General features: G+C 43.1%; 1 protein-coding gene across 1 annotated transcript in view; it reads right to left on the bottom strand.

The window, feature by feature from the left end:
- Positions 1-7,467: 7,467 nt before the first annotated feature.
- Positions 7,468-15,752, bottom strand: part of LOC137332821 (interleukin-1 receptor accessory protein-like 1) — a 72,783-nt gene continuing 64,498 nt past the window's right edge. The window contains exon 6 of the mRNA XM_067996753.1: positions 7,468-9,349. Coding sequence (XP_067852854.1) covers positions 8,643-9,349 — 707 coding nt within the window. The 3' untranslated portion in view covers positions 7,468-8,642. The remainder of the gene's footprint in view (positions 9,350-15,752) is intronic.

Raw genomic sequence — 15,752 nt, forward strand, 5'->3', positions numbered from 1 at the left:
CAAGATCATGGCTGATCTTCTACCTCAACTCCACTTTCCCGCCTGATCCCCATATCCCTCGATTCATAGAGTTATACAGCACAGATAGAGGCCCTTCGGCCCATCCTTTAAAGTCCAAAAATCTATCTATCTCAGCTTTGAATATACTCAACTACTCAGCATCTACAGCCCTCTGGGATGTCCTAAGATTATGAAAGGTGTTATATAAATGCAAATTCTTTCTTTTCTTTTACAAGCTACTGCTTCCTGTTTCTGTGCTGTAAATTCCACGTAACTGCAGCAACTAAATGATGGATTCCAACTTGGGATGGCCAGATTTGAATTACCAGTTTAAACTCATTTGAACTCAACAACCCTCCCTTTAGATACATTCCACTGTTTCTTGATCAAGCCAAGTAGTTGCAGACACATGGGGGTAGAGTGCCTTAGCATAGACAGTGGAAGAATTAGCAGGGAGATTTATCCCACTGCACCTACCATGCCACTGTTCAAGTGAGAGAGTTGAAGTGCCAATTGCCATGAAAAGACAACATCCCCAACCCTCTCACCACCCTAGTTCAAGGGAAATTAGAAAGCCAAATGATAAGGCAATACTTTTAGGAACTCAGTATATGTGAAATGCCCGAAACCATTTTGGGAGCTGGCACTCATACAGATAAAGGAAAGCATCCTGCAATAAACACCATACATCGGTTCTCAGTCTTGTATTTTATTGTGTTTGATAAATAATTGCTCAGCATCAACAGATACTTGAGTTTTCTCATTATAAATACAGTACAAGGTTCTTGGTAGCAAAGATGGCATAAGTTAAAAGTAAAATAGAGGTTTTATTAAAGAGAAGAGCTAAAAGGAACATTCACTACTGCAGATTGTTCACACAGTGACCTGGCCTGGGACTGAAGATGCATATCTCAAGCATGTCTGGCAGACTTGAGACTCAGGAACCATAGCACTTGAAGTTGCAATCAGAGGATTGTGAAGCATCTTATTACACGTTTGCCAGGCCATCACTTAATGCTTTGCGAATTTCTTTCTCAACATAAAAAAACTCCCGTTTCATTTTCATGCAGATTTTTTATTGTTTTGTGTTACATAACAATTTGCATTAAGAATATATTAACACAATGTTGTAAGTGAGAAGACAGTATAGTGAAACACTTTACAAAATTGGCAAATTATTCGGCAATTCTCTTCCTGAAATTACTTGTATACCAAAGGTGGCGAAATCACCCCCTTTAAATACAAAAATATTTATGTACAAGTAGTAAAATTTTCCAACGGCTAACTGGTAATTTACAAGAAATCCAAAAAATTTGTTTTTTTTTCTTTTAGCAAGAGCATTGTGCTGTGATAAACATGGGATACTGGATGTTCTGTGCTCATAAAATCTAACAAATACATCCGTGAAAACATTTTCTTTGTAGCTGCTATCAATATGCTAATGGACTTCTTTTGACCTTGTAGGGTACTGTTAGTCAGGGAAGCATCTTAAAGCTCGTTCACCCATCAAGGTGACCACAGTACATGGTTGATGTGTCTGGAAAGTGCAATTGCTGAGATAATCTAGTAACTCTACATCTTTGTAGCTCAGAGCTTCAGTATTTGAAATGTGTTGTGAAAAGATAGACCGCAGGAATATAACATTACTTAAAGGCTTTATGTTTATTTACATTAGATGTTGGAGAGATAACGGCCAGTTGAACAGCTCCACCTGGTAACGTGGATCAATAAGTCTTATCTGCCCCATTGCGCCAGCTTATCTTTTATCAGTTGGTTGTGTCAAATAAGCAGTGCCTGACTAATGAGCGGGCATGTTAGTTCTGGTTTTGGGGCCCAACAGTAACATGTGATTCATGCTTCGCTATTAATTGGTGGTCGTGTAACCAGACTAGCCGAGACAGTCCAATCTTACTAAAGATGCTGTTCCTTCAAGTGGACACACTTACTCAGAAATAGTGGAGTAGCTTTTCAATAAATTGGGTATTTAATGTGTTCTCCAACACAATTACAGAATCATACAGCACAGAAGGAGGCCATTCAGCCCATTGTGCCTCTGCTGGCTCTTTGAAAGAGCGATCCAATTAGTCCCACTCCCCCTGCTTTTTCCCCATAGTTATGAAAATTTTTACGTTTGAAGTATATATCCAATTCCCTTTTGAAAGTTCCTATTGAATCTGCTTCCACCACTCTTTCAGGCAGTTTAATCCAGATCATAGCAACTCGCTGCTTAAAAATATTTCTCCTCATCTTCCCACTGCTTCTTTTGCTAATTACCTTAAATCCCTGTCGTCTAGTTACCGACCCTTCTGCCAGTAATGGTTTCTCCCTATCTACTCTATCAAAAACTTTCATAATTTTGAACACCTCTATTAAATCTTCCCTTAAACTATCCTGCTCTAAGGAGAACAATCCCAGTTTCCCCATCTCTCCACCTAACTGAAGACCCTCATCCCCTCTCCAAGGTCACAACAGCTTTATTTGTTGGTCACCATTAACTTGGCCAGATGTAGTTTAGTGCAATACAAAACTGTATTTGAAAAGCTTACTCTGTGTTGTTCTACGATAATGTTAATTCACCATTGCATACCATTTTTAATATGTCATGGACATCCTACTTTTATCAATTAAACTGATGCTGTAAGCTTTAAGACATACGAGCAAGTTAAGTATTGGTAACCTTAAAATTATTTTATAATATATAGACATCAACATCTTAGTTTAAAAATCCTACTTAAATACAAAGTTGCACTGTCCACCTTGGGTAGTATAATCATTAACCTTGGGCGTGGAGAGGGAGACATTCTACTACACTCACACTGCCTGCTATTTTTTGCACAAATAGAACCTACCCCTACCCTCCCCCAAATCTCTTGGGATCCCCAGGGCTGCCTTTTCATGTGTGGCACAAACGGGAAAGGTGCTCACAGTCTGAGGATGTTGACTGGTGGAACTGATCGGAACAAAGGGGGTGATGTTTGTGTTCACCACTTGGGGCAGTAACCTGGCGGAATGGATCGCTCCCCGCCCCCCCCATTGTAGAACCCGCCCCCCGCTAATCCGCTCCACCAGTTTACTGCTCACATGTTGCAGACAAAAATTTACACATGATATCCTGTGCCAGAATCCTCTTTTCTGCCCTTGGGGTAACTGAGATGTCGTAATGTTTTCAGGACAACTGTATTTATTGTGAGGTGAATTTCACCGCCTTACATGATTTGCTGGAGGAAGTGAGTGAATTTTATTTAATTGAAACCTGCTTATTTGAACTCCCCCAATTGTCTAATGGGTAACGACACAACAGCCCAAACTATGCAGAACAGAAGCTCGTGGTTTCAATTCCTGGTCTGTGCTGAGTTAATCGATCTCAACCAGGGCAGGTGTTGGGGTCTACAGCTGGCCTCCGCACCCCTGCACTGGGGAAGGGAGGAAAATCGTGAAGGATTCCCACTCTTGACTGCTATCTGGCGATTCCTGTTGTGAGTGTATGTGTGTGAACATTGGTTGCAATGCCTTTCACTGTCAAACAGTCCAAGCTCACTTATGAAGAATGGCCATTTGGGCACAAATGAAAAGAAAAACTTGCATTTATATAGCGCCTTTCATGACCTCAGGACGTCCCAAAGCACTTTACAGCCAATGAATACTTTTGAAGTTGTAATGTGGGAAACGCGGTGGCCAATTTTTGCACAGCAAGGTCCCACAAACAGCAATGTGATAATGACCAGATAATCTGTTTTAGTGATGTTGGTTGAGAGATAAATATTGGCCAGGACACCGGGGAGAACTCTACTGCTCTTCTTCAAAATAGCACTAGGGGATCTTTTATGTCAGGACCTCGAAACACTGGAGTTTCTCAGCAAGAGTCAGTACCTTCAGAAGGGATGGGGAGGAGCTATTTATTTATTTGATTGCTCCATCAAGTCCTTATGGCAGACATTACCTCTAATGCCAAAGAGAATTTAGTTATCACAATTGATGGATAGCCTGAAGTGTCCACATTGTGAATACAGACAACAGGGGAAAGATTTCCTCTATGCATTTTGTGTAGCTTAACATTGTTTCTGAACGGTTTTATGATTTTGACGCACATAGCACACAAGAGGAAATCTTCCCTCTTGATATTGATCATCTGTTGATGGAATAAAAAGAATTGGAGTACACATTACAGCAAACCATAGGCAGAACTACTGGGGAGAATAATGGGGGCATAATCTACAGAACAATATTTGGCACAAATAATACCGTCCCCTACCCTTGCTCCAAATTCCAGATTGGTGCCCAATATACCTTCCCACTCTTTGTATATGGTTGCACCTCTGCACCAAATTCTACAAGAAACAGAAATCAACGTATTGGGCCAGAAATCGTGTACAGCAGCAAGGCAACGCTCACCGCAGCTGCTGGGAATTTAGTTAATGAAAATACTTACCGTGGGCTCTGTGGCATCGAATTGCTTGAATTCAAACTTTAAACAAAGTGTGCGCTATCAACCCAGCCTCTGAGCAGCGTGAGTTGCCGCCGCTGGGAACGTCCGTGAGGAGAAGACACGCCCACAAAGTCTGTCAGGAAAAGAAGTCCCGCCCACAGATTCAGGCTGCATTGCTCAAGCAGGCAAGCAGACTTCATTCATTTAAAGTGAGTATTCTGGATGTCATTGTAAATACAAATTTTACATTTTTTTTAATATAAAAAGCCAAAGAAATAATTGAATTAAACTAAAGAGACAGAAGGGAAAAATAAAAAAAATATATTTTTTAATTTTAAAATTTTTCTTTTAATGACCAAAAACTATTAAAATAAGGAGTAATATGAGACTCCACATTTTTAAAATTTAATTTTTAGTTGTTTGACAGTTATTAAGACTAACCTCGCTTTTAAAACTTGGTTTAGGCCTGGTATTTTTAAGCGTGCCTGTTTGGTGACGTAATTAGTTACTTTCCAGCTGGGCAGATGAACAAATTGGAGCTTTCCCAATGATTTCTCTGATTGCAGCGTGCGATGGCCCTTTAATTCGAAGCTGTCATATCGCCGGCGAACCACTAGGAGCAAGTTCACTATTTCCGCGTTTTACTGCGCCTGTGCAAACACGGGAACTTGCTCCTTCAATTCGACAGTAAAAACGGAGAGCGCTGTTGAGCTCCTCCGTTATACCGGGAGCGATTTCTGGCCCATTACTTCGGGGCTACATCCACTGGTGAGTTCAACGGGCAAATTTACTGGTAATTTTACGGCAAATATCTCCTGATTCACAGCAGCATCTAAAAGACACTCCAGTGTGAGGAACTGGTGCTGGGTATCGGAGGGGAATGTATTCATGGCGAACAGGGAAATGCCATCTAAGTTTAATGAATAGTCCCAGACAGTTTCATACATGGAATTAAAGGGCCGGTCATTCAAGCAGGGAATGCCAGCCTGGAATCTTTCCTGTTGTTGATGTGCACTCAAAAAATGACCCCCCAAAATCTAAAGCAATGGGAATCAACTTTTTGTGAAGCTTATAATGAAAGCAGTTTTGTTTGCTTAACCCTGTCTTACCAAATATTAATCACAGATTGACTTTTTCTACAATTATAGATTGAAGAAATATGAAACAATCACACAGCAGAAGTCAAGGAGTTTACAGTTACCGATTTTCAATCAAAAAAAATATATCATTAAAGGTCAGATCACCAGAGTAAACACAATGATGTGGCAAATTTAGGGTTTTTGGACAATCGTGCAAAGGAAAAAGATAACATGATTGAGATACAACCAAAGGAAACCTTCATTAAGGTAAAGTTCTGCGGAGGTGGAAATAGGATTCATTTGTTAATTGTTAAAACCCAGTAAGATAAATAAGATGACCTTTATAGACAATGGCACAGCCATTTATCCAGAAATTTTTTTTAAAAAGTTTCAAGTTACAGGTTTGTCAATTCCACAATCCTGATTCTCACACATTGCTGCCAAGTTGAACTTACACTTGGCATCTGAAGGTGTCTTCCTGGCTTCTTGCAGCATTCTGGACAGCCAATAGGGGGTGCCAAACTGCAATTCACCAAAGAGTCCCTGATTGCCTTTCTCTCCCTCACGTGTCCTATGCACACTGGCCCCATGCAGTTACTGTGCCAATCGTTCCAGATTAATTTGGCAATGTGCATTTAGGGTAAGTCCAATTACAAATGTCACTTGAAGTTGAATTTTTATTTGGGTCTCTGTGGTACAGTGTACAAATGTAATTTGTTGTTAGCTCACATCCTCCAGCGCAGTACTGAGGGAGTGCTGCACTGTGGGAGGTGCAGTCTTTCGGATGAGATGTTAAACCGAGGCCCTGACTGGCCTTTCAGGGGGGACGTAAAAGATGTCATGGCACTATTTTGAAGACGAGCAGGGGAGTTTTCCCTGGTGTCCTGGACAATATTTATCTCTCAACTAACATCACTAAATCAGATTATCTATTCATTATCTCATTGCTGTTTGTGGGACCTTTCTGGGTGCAAATTATCTGCCGTATTTCCTTCATTACAACAGTGAATACATTTCAAAAGCACTTCATTGGCTGTAAAGCGCTTTGGGACGTCCTGAGGTCGTGAAAGGTGCTAAATAAATACAAGTTCTTTCTTTCTAGATTCTTTTCTAACGCTGTTAATATCAAGGGCAGGTATTGTTTAATTGATATCAATTTAAACAAAAATAGGAACTGAATGTAGTCTTTTTCTTCGAATTTATGTTCAAGATACACTTACCTTATATCTAATCCCACGAGTAAATGTCCTCTAAAAGGATGGTAATTGGCTGGTTTGTTTGCTCAAATGTTCAAAAGCTACAGCAACTAAAAAAGTAGATAATTTGCACACATGAGCTTTAAACGGAGCTAGATTTTACTTCATAAAGGAGACAGCAGTTGTATCTTTTTCTTGACAACCGGAGTGTTTCTGAAGCAGTGCATCTAAAATGACTAAGGAGCCCACTACAGGAGAATTTCTGACTAATAAGTTACTGGTGGACCAACCAATTCATCAGCCAGTTGTGCAACCCTAGCTGTAAGATTCTGTTAGACGGTTGAAACATATATCATTTAAAAATGCTTTCTTCTCAAATAGAAGGGCCAGATTGATTAAAATGCAGTCATCTGGCATTAAATTGAAGCTAACTCACCCGACATTAGTTGGTCTGCTAGTTATTTCCTGGATGTGAGAGATTCATAACACACAAGGGTTACTGGCCCAGAACTCATTGGCCTAAGTGAATTATGTAGATCTGTCACAGACTTGAAATAAACCCTGCATTTGTCAATCAAAGGGGAGTTATTCTGTTCATTCAATGTGCTTTTTTTTCTGATTGATCCAGTACATATATATGGACTTCTTGTAAATGTGAGTGGATTTGTAAACAGGCACATGGTATTCCCTGTTGGTGTGCCCATAACAGTAATATTTTATTCCACGAGCGTGAATTATCAGTGTTAAATTTTCTCTGCAGACACATACTTCTCGCATCTGATTTCCCTAATTTTTACTTCCCGGGACGTCAGTATTTTTTTATGGCAAATTGTATCAAATAAAAATTACTAACATCATGCTACTGTTAACTGGCAATAACAAAGCAAAAAAAACAACTGCAGCGATCCTTGTGTCACAAAGCAAATTGTATTAACCGCTGAGTGCTGAGACTGCTGGGCTGTCAAAAGCTCAACGTGGTAGAGGAAGGTAACCCCAGGGGAAAATGAAACAAAAAAAAAACAGTGATGGAAATCATCTGGCAGTTGTGCGACAATTTTAGCCCCACAACAAGAGGCTGACAGTACCGAACACAGCTGTATCCTGTGCACTATATTTAACCACTGCTCTTCTCAACAGTCATTCTTCACATGAGATTTCAGCGTGTGATTCGTCTGTGGTTTTTTTTAATGTAGTCAGAGTTCATGGCTGATCAAGGCTCTCACATGCTTCACGAGTGTATCGTTTTGTGGCATTTTACCACATCTGTGAAGCTTACACTTGGCAGAGTACAAAACAGAAGTGAAAATATGAATTCCCAGTGCCCTCACTTCTAACAACGTATGTCAAGTAGACACTGCCTTAAAGGCTCGGAACATAGGAACACGAGCAGGCCATTCAGCCCCTCAAGCCTATTCCGCTATTCAATAAGATCATGGCTGATCTGTATCCTAACTCCACCTACCCACCTTGGTTCTGTTACCCTTAATACTCTTGCCTAACAAAAATCTATCAATCTCAATTCTGAAATGTTTAATTGCCCCCAGCCTCAAAAGCTTTTTTTTGTGGGGGGTGAGGTGGGTGGGGGGAAAGAGTTCCAGATTTCCACCAAGCTCAATGCCAGCTTCCTTCTAACCTTAATGACACAGTAACCCATTCAAAACAACAAACGTCATCATCAATTGATTCAGATTTAGCAACTTTGGGCAGGAAAGGGTTAAAGCCATTCGATGAACACGGGCTGACCAACTCTTTAAAGTTTGAACTAAAATATACAAGCTCACACATCAACGTTCTGAAAGATGCCGTTGTTCTAGGATATTGCAACGTGTCCGTGGCTTGCAAGTTTAGTTTTAGGACTTCCTTGTTTTTTCTTGTGAGCCTTTACGCAGCTTCGCAGTGGAAACGCAAGAGATGGGAAAATGGGTCTCTTCCATCCAACCCCTACCAGATATCGCTGGTGATGCCGATCTCTCGTGAAGACATCGGCAGACGTTCATTGTTCATGGGGGCGTCCCGGAGGGTTGGGTCTCTGGTGATGATGATCTGCGGTGCCTGTCCATTGATGAGCGTCATTGGAATATTGCAGTAGGTGTGTTGATTGCTTATAGAGGTAATGGGCACTGAAGCAGGCGGGATTTCATACTCGTACGTTCGACAGTAATGTCTCAGTTGCATATGATCTGCTTTGTGAAAGGTGGACGGTAGCTCCGCCTGGGAAGATGCAAGTGTGGCAGAGTTTGCTGCCACAGAAACAGTTGAGACAGTCTGCAGTTCTCCAAAAATACCCTGTTCACCAGAATCCAGGACCTGGCCACGAGAAACCAGCTCTTTTTTCTTGATGGGCATCTCAAATTGGACCTTCTTCCAAAACTTGGAATTCAGTTTGTTACAGCTAGGCCCACACCATTTGATCACAGATAAAAGTTTTATAGTGTCTTTTAAGGCTTCAATTTCATGGTAGTTCATTATCCCTTGCACTTCGGGGCATTCGATCAAAATAACTTTTATTTCTCCGGTCACAAGCATGTTATGCAGCCTGTTTTCCAGCTGAAAAATGCTCCACCCCCGCCTTATGACATAGTCTGGCGTTAGCACAATAATCAATCTCCGACTTTGATCGACGCACCGTGCCAAATCTTCAATGTAAGCTGCGGATTCAGAAAGAGAACGAACAGGTCATTTGATGCGAATAAAAAAAAAAGAGCCTGCAAATCATTTTGACTGGATCTTGAGATCTCAAGCAGGTTTCTGCAAACAGGAGTAGTACAGCAGTTTGTATACAGTTACACAACAGTGGCACAAATTACAAAACGAGAGGCTTGATTTATATAATGCCTTATCGGCTCTGAGGAACATCCCAACGTGCTTCATAGACAATGAATTATCTGCAGTGACTGTTGTTATGTAGGCAAAATACGCCAGCCAGTTGGCGCATAACAAGATCCTGCAAACAGGAATAAGATAGAATCATACAGCACAGAAGGAGGCTGTTCGGCCCATGGTGCCTGTGCCGGCTCTTTAAAAGAGCTATCCAATTAATCCCACACCCCCACTCTTGCCCCATTGCCCTGTAAATTTTTCCCCTTCAATTATTTATCCAATTCCCTTTTGTATGTCACTATTGAATCAGCTTCCACCACCCTTTCAGGCAGTGCATTCCAGATCATTACAACTCGCTGTGGAAAGAAAATTCTCATCATCTCCCCTTTTCGTTCTTTTGCCAATTACCTTAAATTGCCAATTGCCAATCAATCCATTTTTGGTATTGTAGGTTGAAGAAGGAACGTCGGACAGGACAGTGAGAGAACTCATCTTTGAATCGTAGCACAAGATCTTTAATGTCTACCTGTACCACTGAAACAGGCAGATGGGGCTTTGGTATCAATATTTCAGCCAAAGAACAGTGCAGTGCTGCACTGGAGTGTCAGCTTCGCTTATATGGTTAAGTCCTGGAGTGAAGTTTAAACTCACAAGCATCTGACTTAGAGGCAGGACTGCTACCAACTGAGCCAAGCTAACGCAAAATTATAGTTGCAGTTATTGATTTTATTTCTGTGCATACACACAGGGCCCGATATTTACAGGGAGGCGGGGAGGATACCTGGCAGCGTGGGGGAAACCCGGCAAAGAAGGGGACGCAGAGGTCCTGCCGAGTTTAATGGAAGGACCTCATCATAATTTTTTTCTTCTGTTTCAAGCCTGGTAGCCGGTCAAATTCACAGGCTGGCCAGCCGCCAGGCAGGAAAACCAGCGGCAGGAGGCCGCAGGCGAGGATCCTTGGGGGACGGTCCCCGGTAATCGGGAGAGAGGGAGAGATCGGGGGCTTGGTGGGGGGAGGGGGGAGGGGGTTGTGTGTGGTCGCCGATCACGGCAGTGGGGAGAAAGAGGCCGCGAGTGGAAGAAGAGCAGCTGAAGGCTTCCTGGAGAGGCTGGGGGGGGGGGCGATCACTCCTGCTTCTCCTGGCCCACGAGGAGTGCTATAAAAAAACGCTCATCTTCTGGAGCCAGCTGCTCCCGCCTCCCTTTTGCTTCCGGGTTCCCCGAGCTCTGGGAAACCTGGCCGGCAGCTGTTAAGTTTGAATCAGGCTCCCAACTGCACTGTGGGAGCCTGATTTAAATATGATGATAAAGTGCCCGCCTCTCCGAGGTGGGAAACTCGCATGGCTCAAAACCGCCGACGTAAAAATGGCAGTGGGCCAGTGCTCAGCAGGCTGGGGCCTCTTTCCCCGTTTAAAAATTTTTAACCCCCCCCACCTCGATTCTCTCCCGCCCGTTGTGTGGGGGGAAATATCGAGGCCATAATGTCAGCAATGCCTGCGAGTGCTCAAAATCGGTATTCACCCCTGCTAAAAAGTCAGCACTGGTAAGTAAATGATGTGATAATGCAGTGGTAGTGTTGTTCAGTACTGAAGTTATCATGTGATGACCACCACCAGTAAGGAATAGCCATAAAATCCAGAAGCTTAGAGGCAATCCCTCCCCCACCGCTTTCTTTTTAGAACCCACTGAATTGGAGATTTTTGGATTTTCGATCTCTTGGGAACAGGAATCCTTTGGTGCAAACAGTTTTTCAGAAGGCGACTGCGCGGAACGACATGGTATTTTTGGTCTTTGTTGAAGTCCGCAAGCAAATGCTTTTATGCCATTCTTAAGAAAGAAGTCAAGCTGCGGACTTCGAGCGCTGGCAAACTGGGGCCGATTATCACTCCTGTTACATCACAAATGAGCCAAGTTGGACTGAGTGACCTTCCCCATCTGTATCTCCCCTGTGATCAAACACACTGGAGGTGGATCGTCAGAAATGTCAGTGCAATATCATTCGAATAACAGGATCAGTTTGAAGTCACATTTTTGGCAGCTAAACCTTCCGCTATGAATGCGTGACTTATGGTTGGAAGTTTATTTGTAATGTTCCCAATTGGAGAATTTACACATATATTTCAAGCACTCTGTCAGCACTTAAACTGCGTCTTGCATTATTCAAAGTAAATCTGACTGCACAAAAACATCACAAATCTTTGTTGCAGCTCCTGTCGGACACGATGCTAATGCTGACAACGTGCACACTCAGTTTTTTTCAAGTGGACTGGATGGGGCAGTGGGCTAGCACGCTGGAACATAGGAACAGGAGTAGGCCATTCAGCCCCTCGAGCCTGTTCCGGCATTCAATTAGATCATGGCTGATTTGTATCTTAATTCCATCTACCAGCTTGGTTCCGTTACCCTTAATACTCTTGTCTATCAAAAATTTATCAATCTCAGTTTTGAAATTTTCAATTGACCCCCAGCCTCAACAGCTTCTTGGAGGAGAGAGTTCCAGATTTCCACTCCCCTTTGTGTGAAGAAGTGCTTCCTGACATCACCCCTGAACGGCCTAGCTCTAATTTTAAGGTTGTGCCCCCTTATTCTGGCCTCCTCCCATCAGAGGAAATTGTTTCTCTCTATCTACCCTATCAAATCTTTAATTCTCTTAAACACCTCAATTAGATCACCCCTTAATCTTCTATATTCGAGGGAATACAAGCCTAGTCTATGCAACCTGTCCTCTTAATTTAACCCTTAAATCACAGTAGGGTTGCCATTCTCCAGGATTGCCCTGGAGTCTCCAGGAATTAAAGACTAATCTCCAGGACACTGCTGCGAGCAAACCCAGGAGGAAAATCATAGGGGCAATAGAAAATTGTGTTTCTTAAAAAGTTTTCTTTGAACACTTTTATATATTAGTTATACCAAAAAAAAGGCTGATTGGCTGATTCTTGACTGACAGTCAATGAAGAGCCTATTCACTTTCCGATTGGTGTGGGAAGGCGGTGCACAGTGAGGATGGACATGTTGGGTGACCAATGGCAGGCGTATGGGGGCGGGGCAGTTGGAGGCAGGAGGTCACGTGATGATACCTCCAGCAATACGTCTGAAGAGAGTTGGCGACCCGAAATCACATGCTTCCGGAAACCAGGGAGTTAAAATTACAGCCAGAGGGTAGGAGACCCCACCCCACCCCACCCCATGGAGACCCTGTTCCTGCCGGGCACGGTGGGGGTTAAAATTGGCCCTTTAGTGCAAGATAGGTAAACCAACACTAACAGCAGATGCAAAGTAAAGGAAACTGAATACTTTGTTGCCAAGGAAACACCATTGCTGTGTCACATGCTTCTTTCTCTATCTGCCGTTGGAGGTTTCCTTTGTAGTAAAAATTGCAAATTCTGAATAAAATGGGCAAGTGGACATTAATTCTGCTTAAACAGTGTTACAAATTAGGCTCAGAGAGGGATTAGATGGGAAGCTGAACAAGGACTAAAGAAAATGGTAATCATTATAGCACAGCCAATAATAGGAGTAAGCTGTGAAAGCACAGAAAATGTAAATTATCCACAGTGTAATCAGACTGATGAAGAAGCAGTAATATTCTGTAAATCCTTTGTAATGCTAGTTACATTTAGGGTAATTTAGATTTTCTGGGTTTTTACACTTCACTGATATTACGACCTACAGGATTATGATTTCTAGTCACAAGCTGTACTGATGTCGTAGGACCTGTATTTCCACTACAGCTTTGGTGTGAAGGGGTTTTGCTTTGCGCCCGTACTAAAGTTTGATTGTAAATCCATGGTGAGGGCTGATCTGACACCAGAGCGAGGTGGCATGAGATAACCTGGAGGAGTGAGACTCAATCCCCATCGTCCTGGAGTCAGACCGAGCTCAGTCCCACATATACATTACACTTTCTTAGCGTTGGTGCGAAGTGAAACTATTTCACATCCACACTGCAGTCGTAATGCAAATTTCTTAAAAATTTATTCTGGAGATGCGGGCGACGCTGGCAGGGCCGGCATTTATTGCCCATCCCTAGTTGCCCTGCGAAGGTGGTGACTGGCCTTCTCCATGGACCGCTACAGGCCTTAATACTAATGGCGCTCTCACAGTGGTGTTTGGTAGGGAGTTCCTGTCTATTGACCGAGCTTTATATCCAAGTCGGGATGGGGTATGATTTGGAGGGGAACTTGGAGGTGGTGGTGTTCCCACGATATTGCTGCTCTTGACCTTTTCGGTAGTGGAGATCGTGGGAATGTTGGAGTAAGCTTGGTGAGTTGCTGCTATGCGTCCTGTAGTTCGTATATACTGCAGCCACAGTGCGTTGGCGGTGCAGGGCAGTGACCAAGAAGACTGCTCTGTCTTGGATTGTGTCGAGCTTCTTTAGCTTATTTTTTTATTGCAGCTGCACCGATCCAGGTCGAATGGTCAGTGTCACATCACACTCTAGACCGAGCCTCGGAGAATGACGGAGAAGCTTTGAGAGATTAGGAGGTGAGCGATTTGTCATGCAGTACCCAGCCATGGTGTCGATATGGCTGGTCAAGTTAAGCTCCTGGTAAGTGGTGAGCCTCAGCCAAATGCAGCCAAAAGTTCCTCCTTTACCTCTGTAAATGTTAATGCTTCATGTCGTTGGATTATGTAAGCTAAAGACAATCTCTTAACAATCAGTATCTGACAATGTGCCAACAGCAAGCAGTTTAAGGCAGAATGCATTAGGCAGATTGTAGAATTCGAGCTTGTGGCAGAGGCTGGGGAATGTTGATTACTCCTGAATATTATATTTTAAGACTTTCATAAAATTATTTCTGTTCATCAATTTTGGATTACAAAGATTCCTGAAACAAGTTTTAAAAAAAAGATTAATCGAGTTTAAGCAGAAATAACTATATTGCCACTTCTTTCAAATATCACTGTGGGGAAGATAACAATTTAAGGACAACCAAATTCGTAGTTTGCCCTTCCCTGGAGCAAGGCACATTCTAGGATTGAACTGGTCTGGACAGCATTATCCTGCTGGCTTGACCTGCCTGCCAGATCTCACAAACACACAGTCTTGAATGGACAGTGGACTGGAAAATTAGGAGCTGAATCACTGTTGCTTAAATATTTTGAAGGATATTTTTCTCACATTTCGATATATCCCTCCATGCCATCCACCACACTCTGAACTCTGGTCGAGGAGATACTTCTTCCCTGGGGGGCGGGGAGGAGTTCTCATCCCCACGATGGGCGGAAAAGGGTCAGGTGGGGGGGAGGTTCGAAATAAAAGAAATCGCATAATGCAACCCCAACCCACCTCATGGGCGCCTGCCGCCATTTTTACGGCAGCGGGTTGCGAGTCATGACTGTGTCCCGCTCTCAAGAGGTGGGACACCTCATTCTAATATTTAAATCAGGCTCCCACAGTACAGCTGGGAGCCTGATGATTAAATTTAACGTCTGCGGGCCGGGTTTCCCAGCGCTCGGGAAACCCAGCGGAAAAATGGAGACGGGAGTAGCCGGATCAAACAGGTAAGTGCTTTTTATAGCCAGGAGGAGCAGGAGTGCTCCCCCCGGCCCCCCAAGCAAATCTTCTGCACCGATCGCCCCGACGCCCCCCCCCTCCAAATCCACAAAACTGAGCCTTCAGCCCCGCGATCTCTCCTGATCCCCCCTCCCTCCCAAATGGCAGCCCGTACCCCCCTTCTTCTGTTCCGCGTTCTCTCCCAGTCCCCCCTCCCTCTCAATTGCCAGCCCATACCACCCCACTTTGCCCCACGATCTCTCCTAGTTCCCCCCCCCCCCCTCCTGATTGCCAGCCCGACCCTCCCACCAACACCCGATCTTTCCAAAGATAATATCGAGGTTAAATTCTGCGTTACCGGGATTTCCTGATTTTCCCCCCCACAAGCACGGTCCCTCGCAAATATCAGGGCTCAAACCTCGAGGTGTCTCTGCTGAACATGTTGGGATGTCTGTGGGGGAATCCCCATCGGATTTCTCCACTTTTCTCTGAGGGAAGCATGATAGTGGGCGTTGTGCCCCTTTCACCAATAAAGGCAATGCTTCCCAATTATTTTAAAAAGAAATACCAATTTTGTTTTACAATATATAAACAAATTAATGAGTTATGCCAAGTAGATTTCATTTTATTAAAAAATAGCCTTTATCCTATAATTCCAAATTAAGTTATGAAATTTAGAAAATATTTTTGTAATGATATTAGGAGTCCCACACATTTTATTTATGCCAAGTAAT

The sequence above is a fragment of the Heptranchias perlo genome, chromosome 15 (genome assembly GCF_035084215.1).
Source record: "Heptranchias perlo isolate sHepPer1 chromosome 15, sHepPer1.hap1, whole genome shotgun sequence".
Classification (NCBI taxonomy): Eukaryota; Metazoa; Chordata; class Chondrichthyes; order Hexanchiformes; family Hexanchidae; genus Heptranchias; species Heptranchias perlo.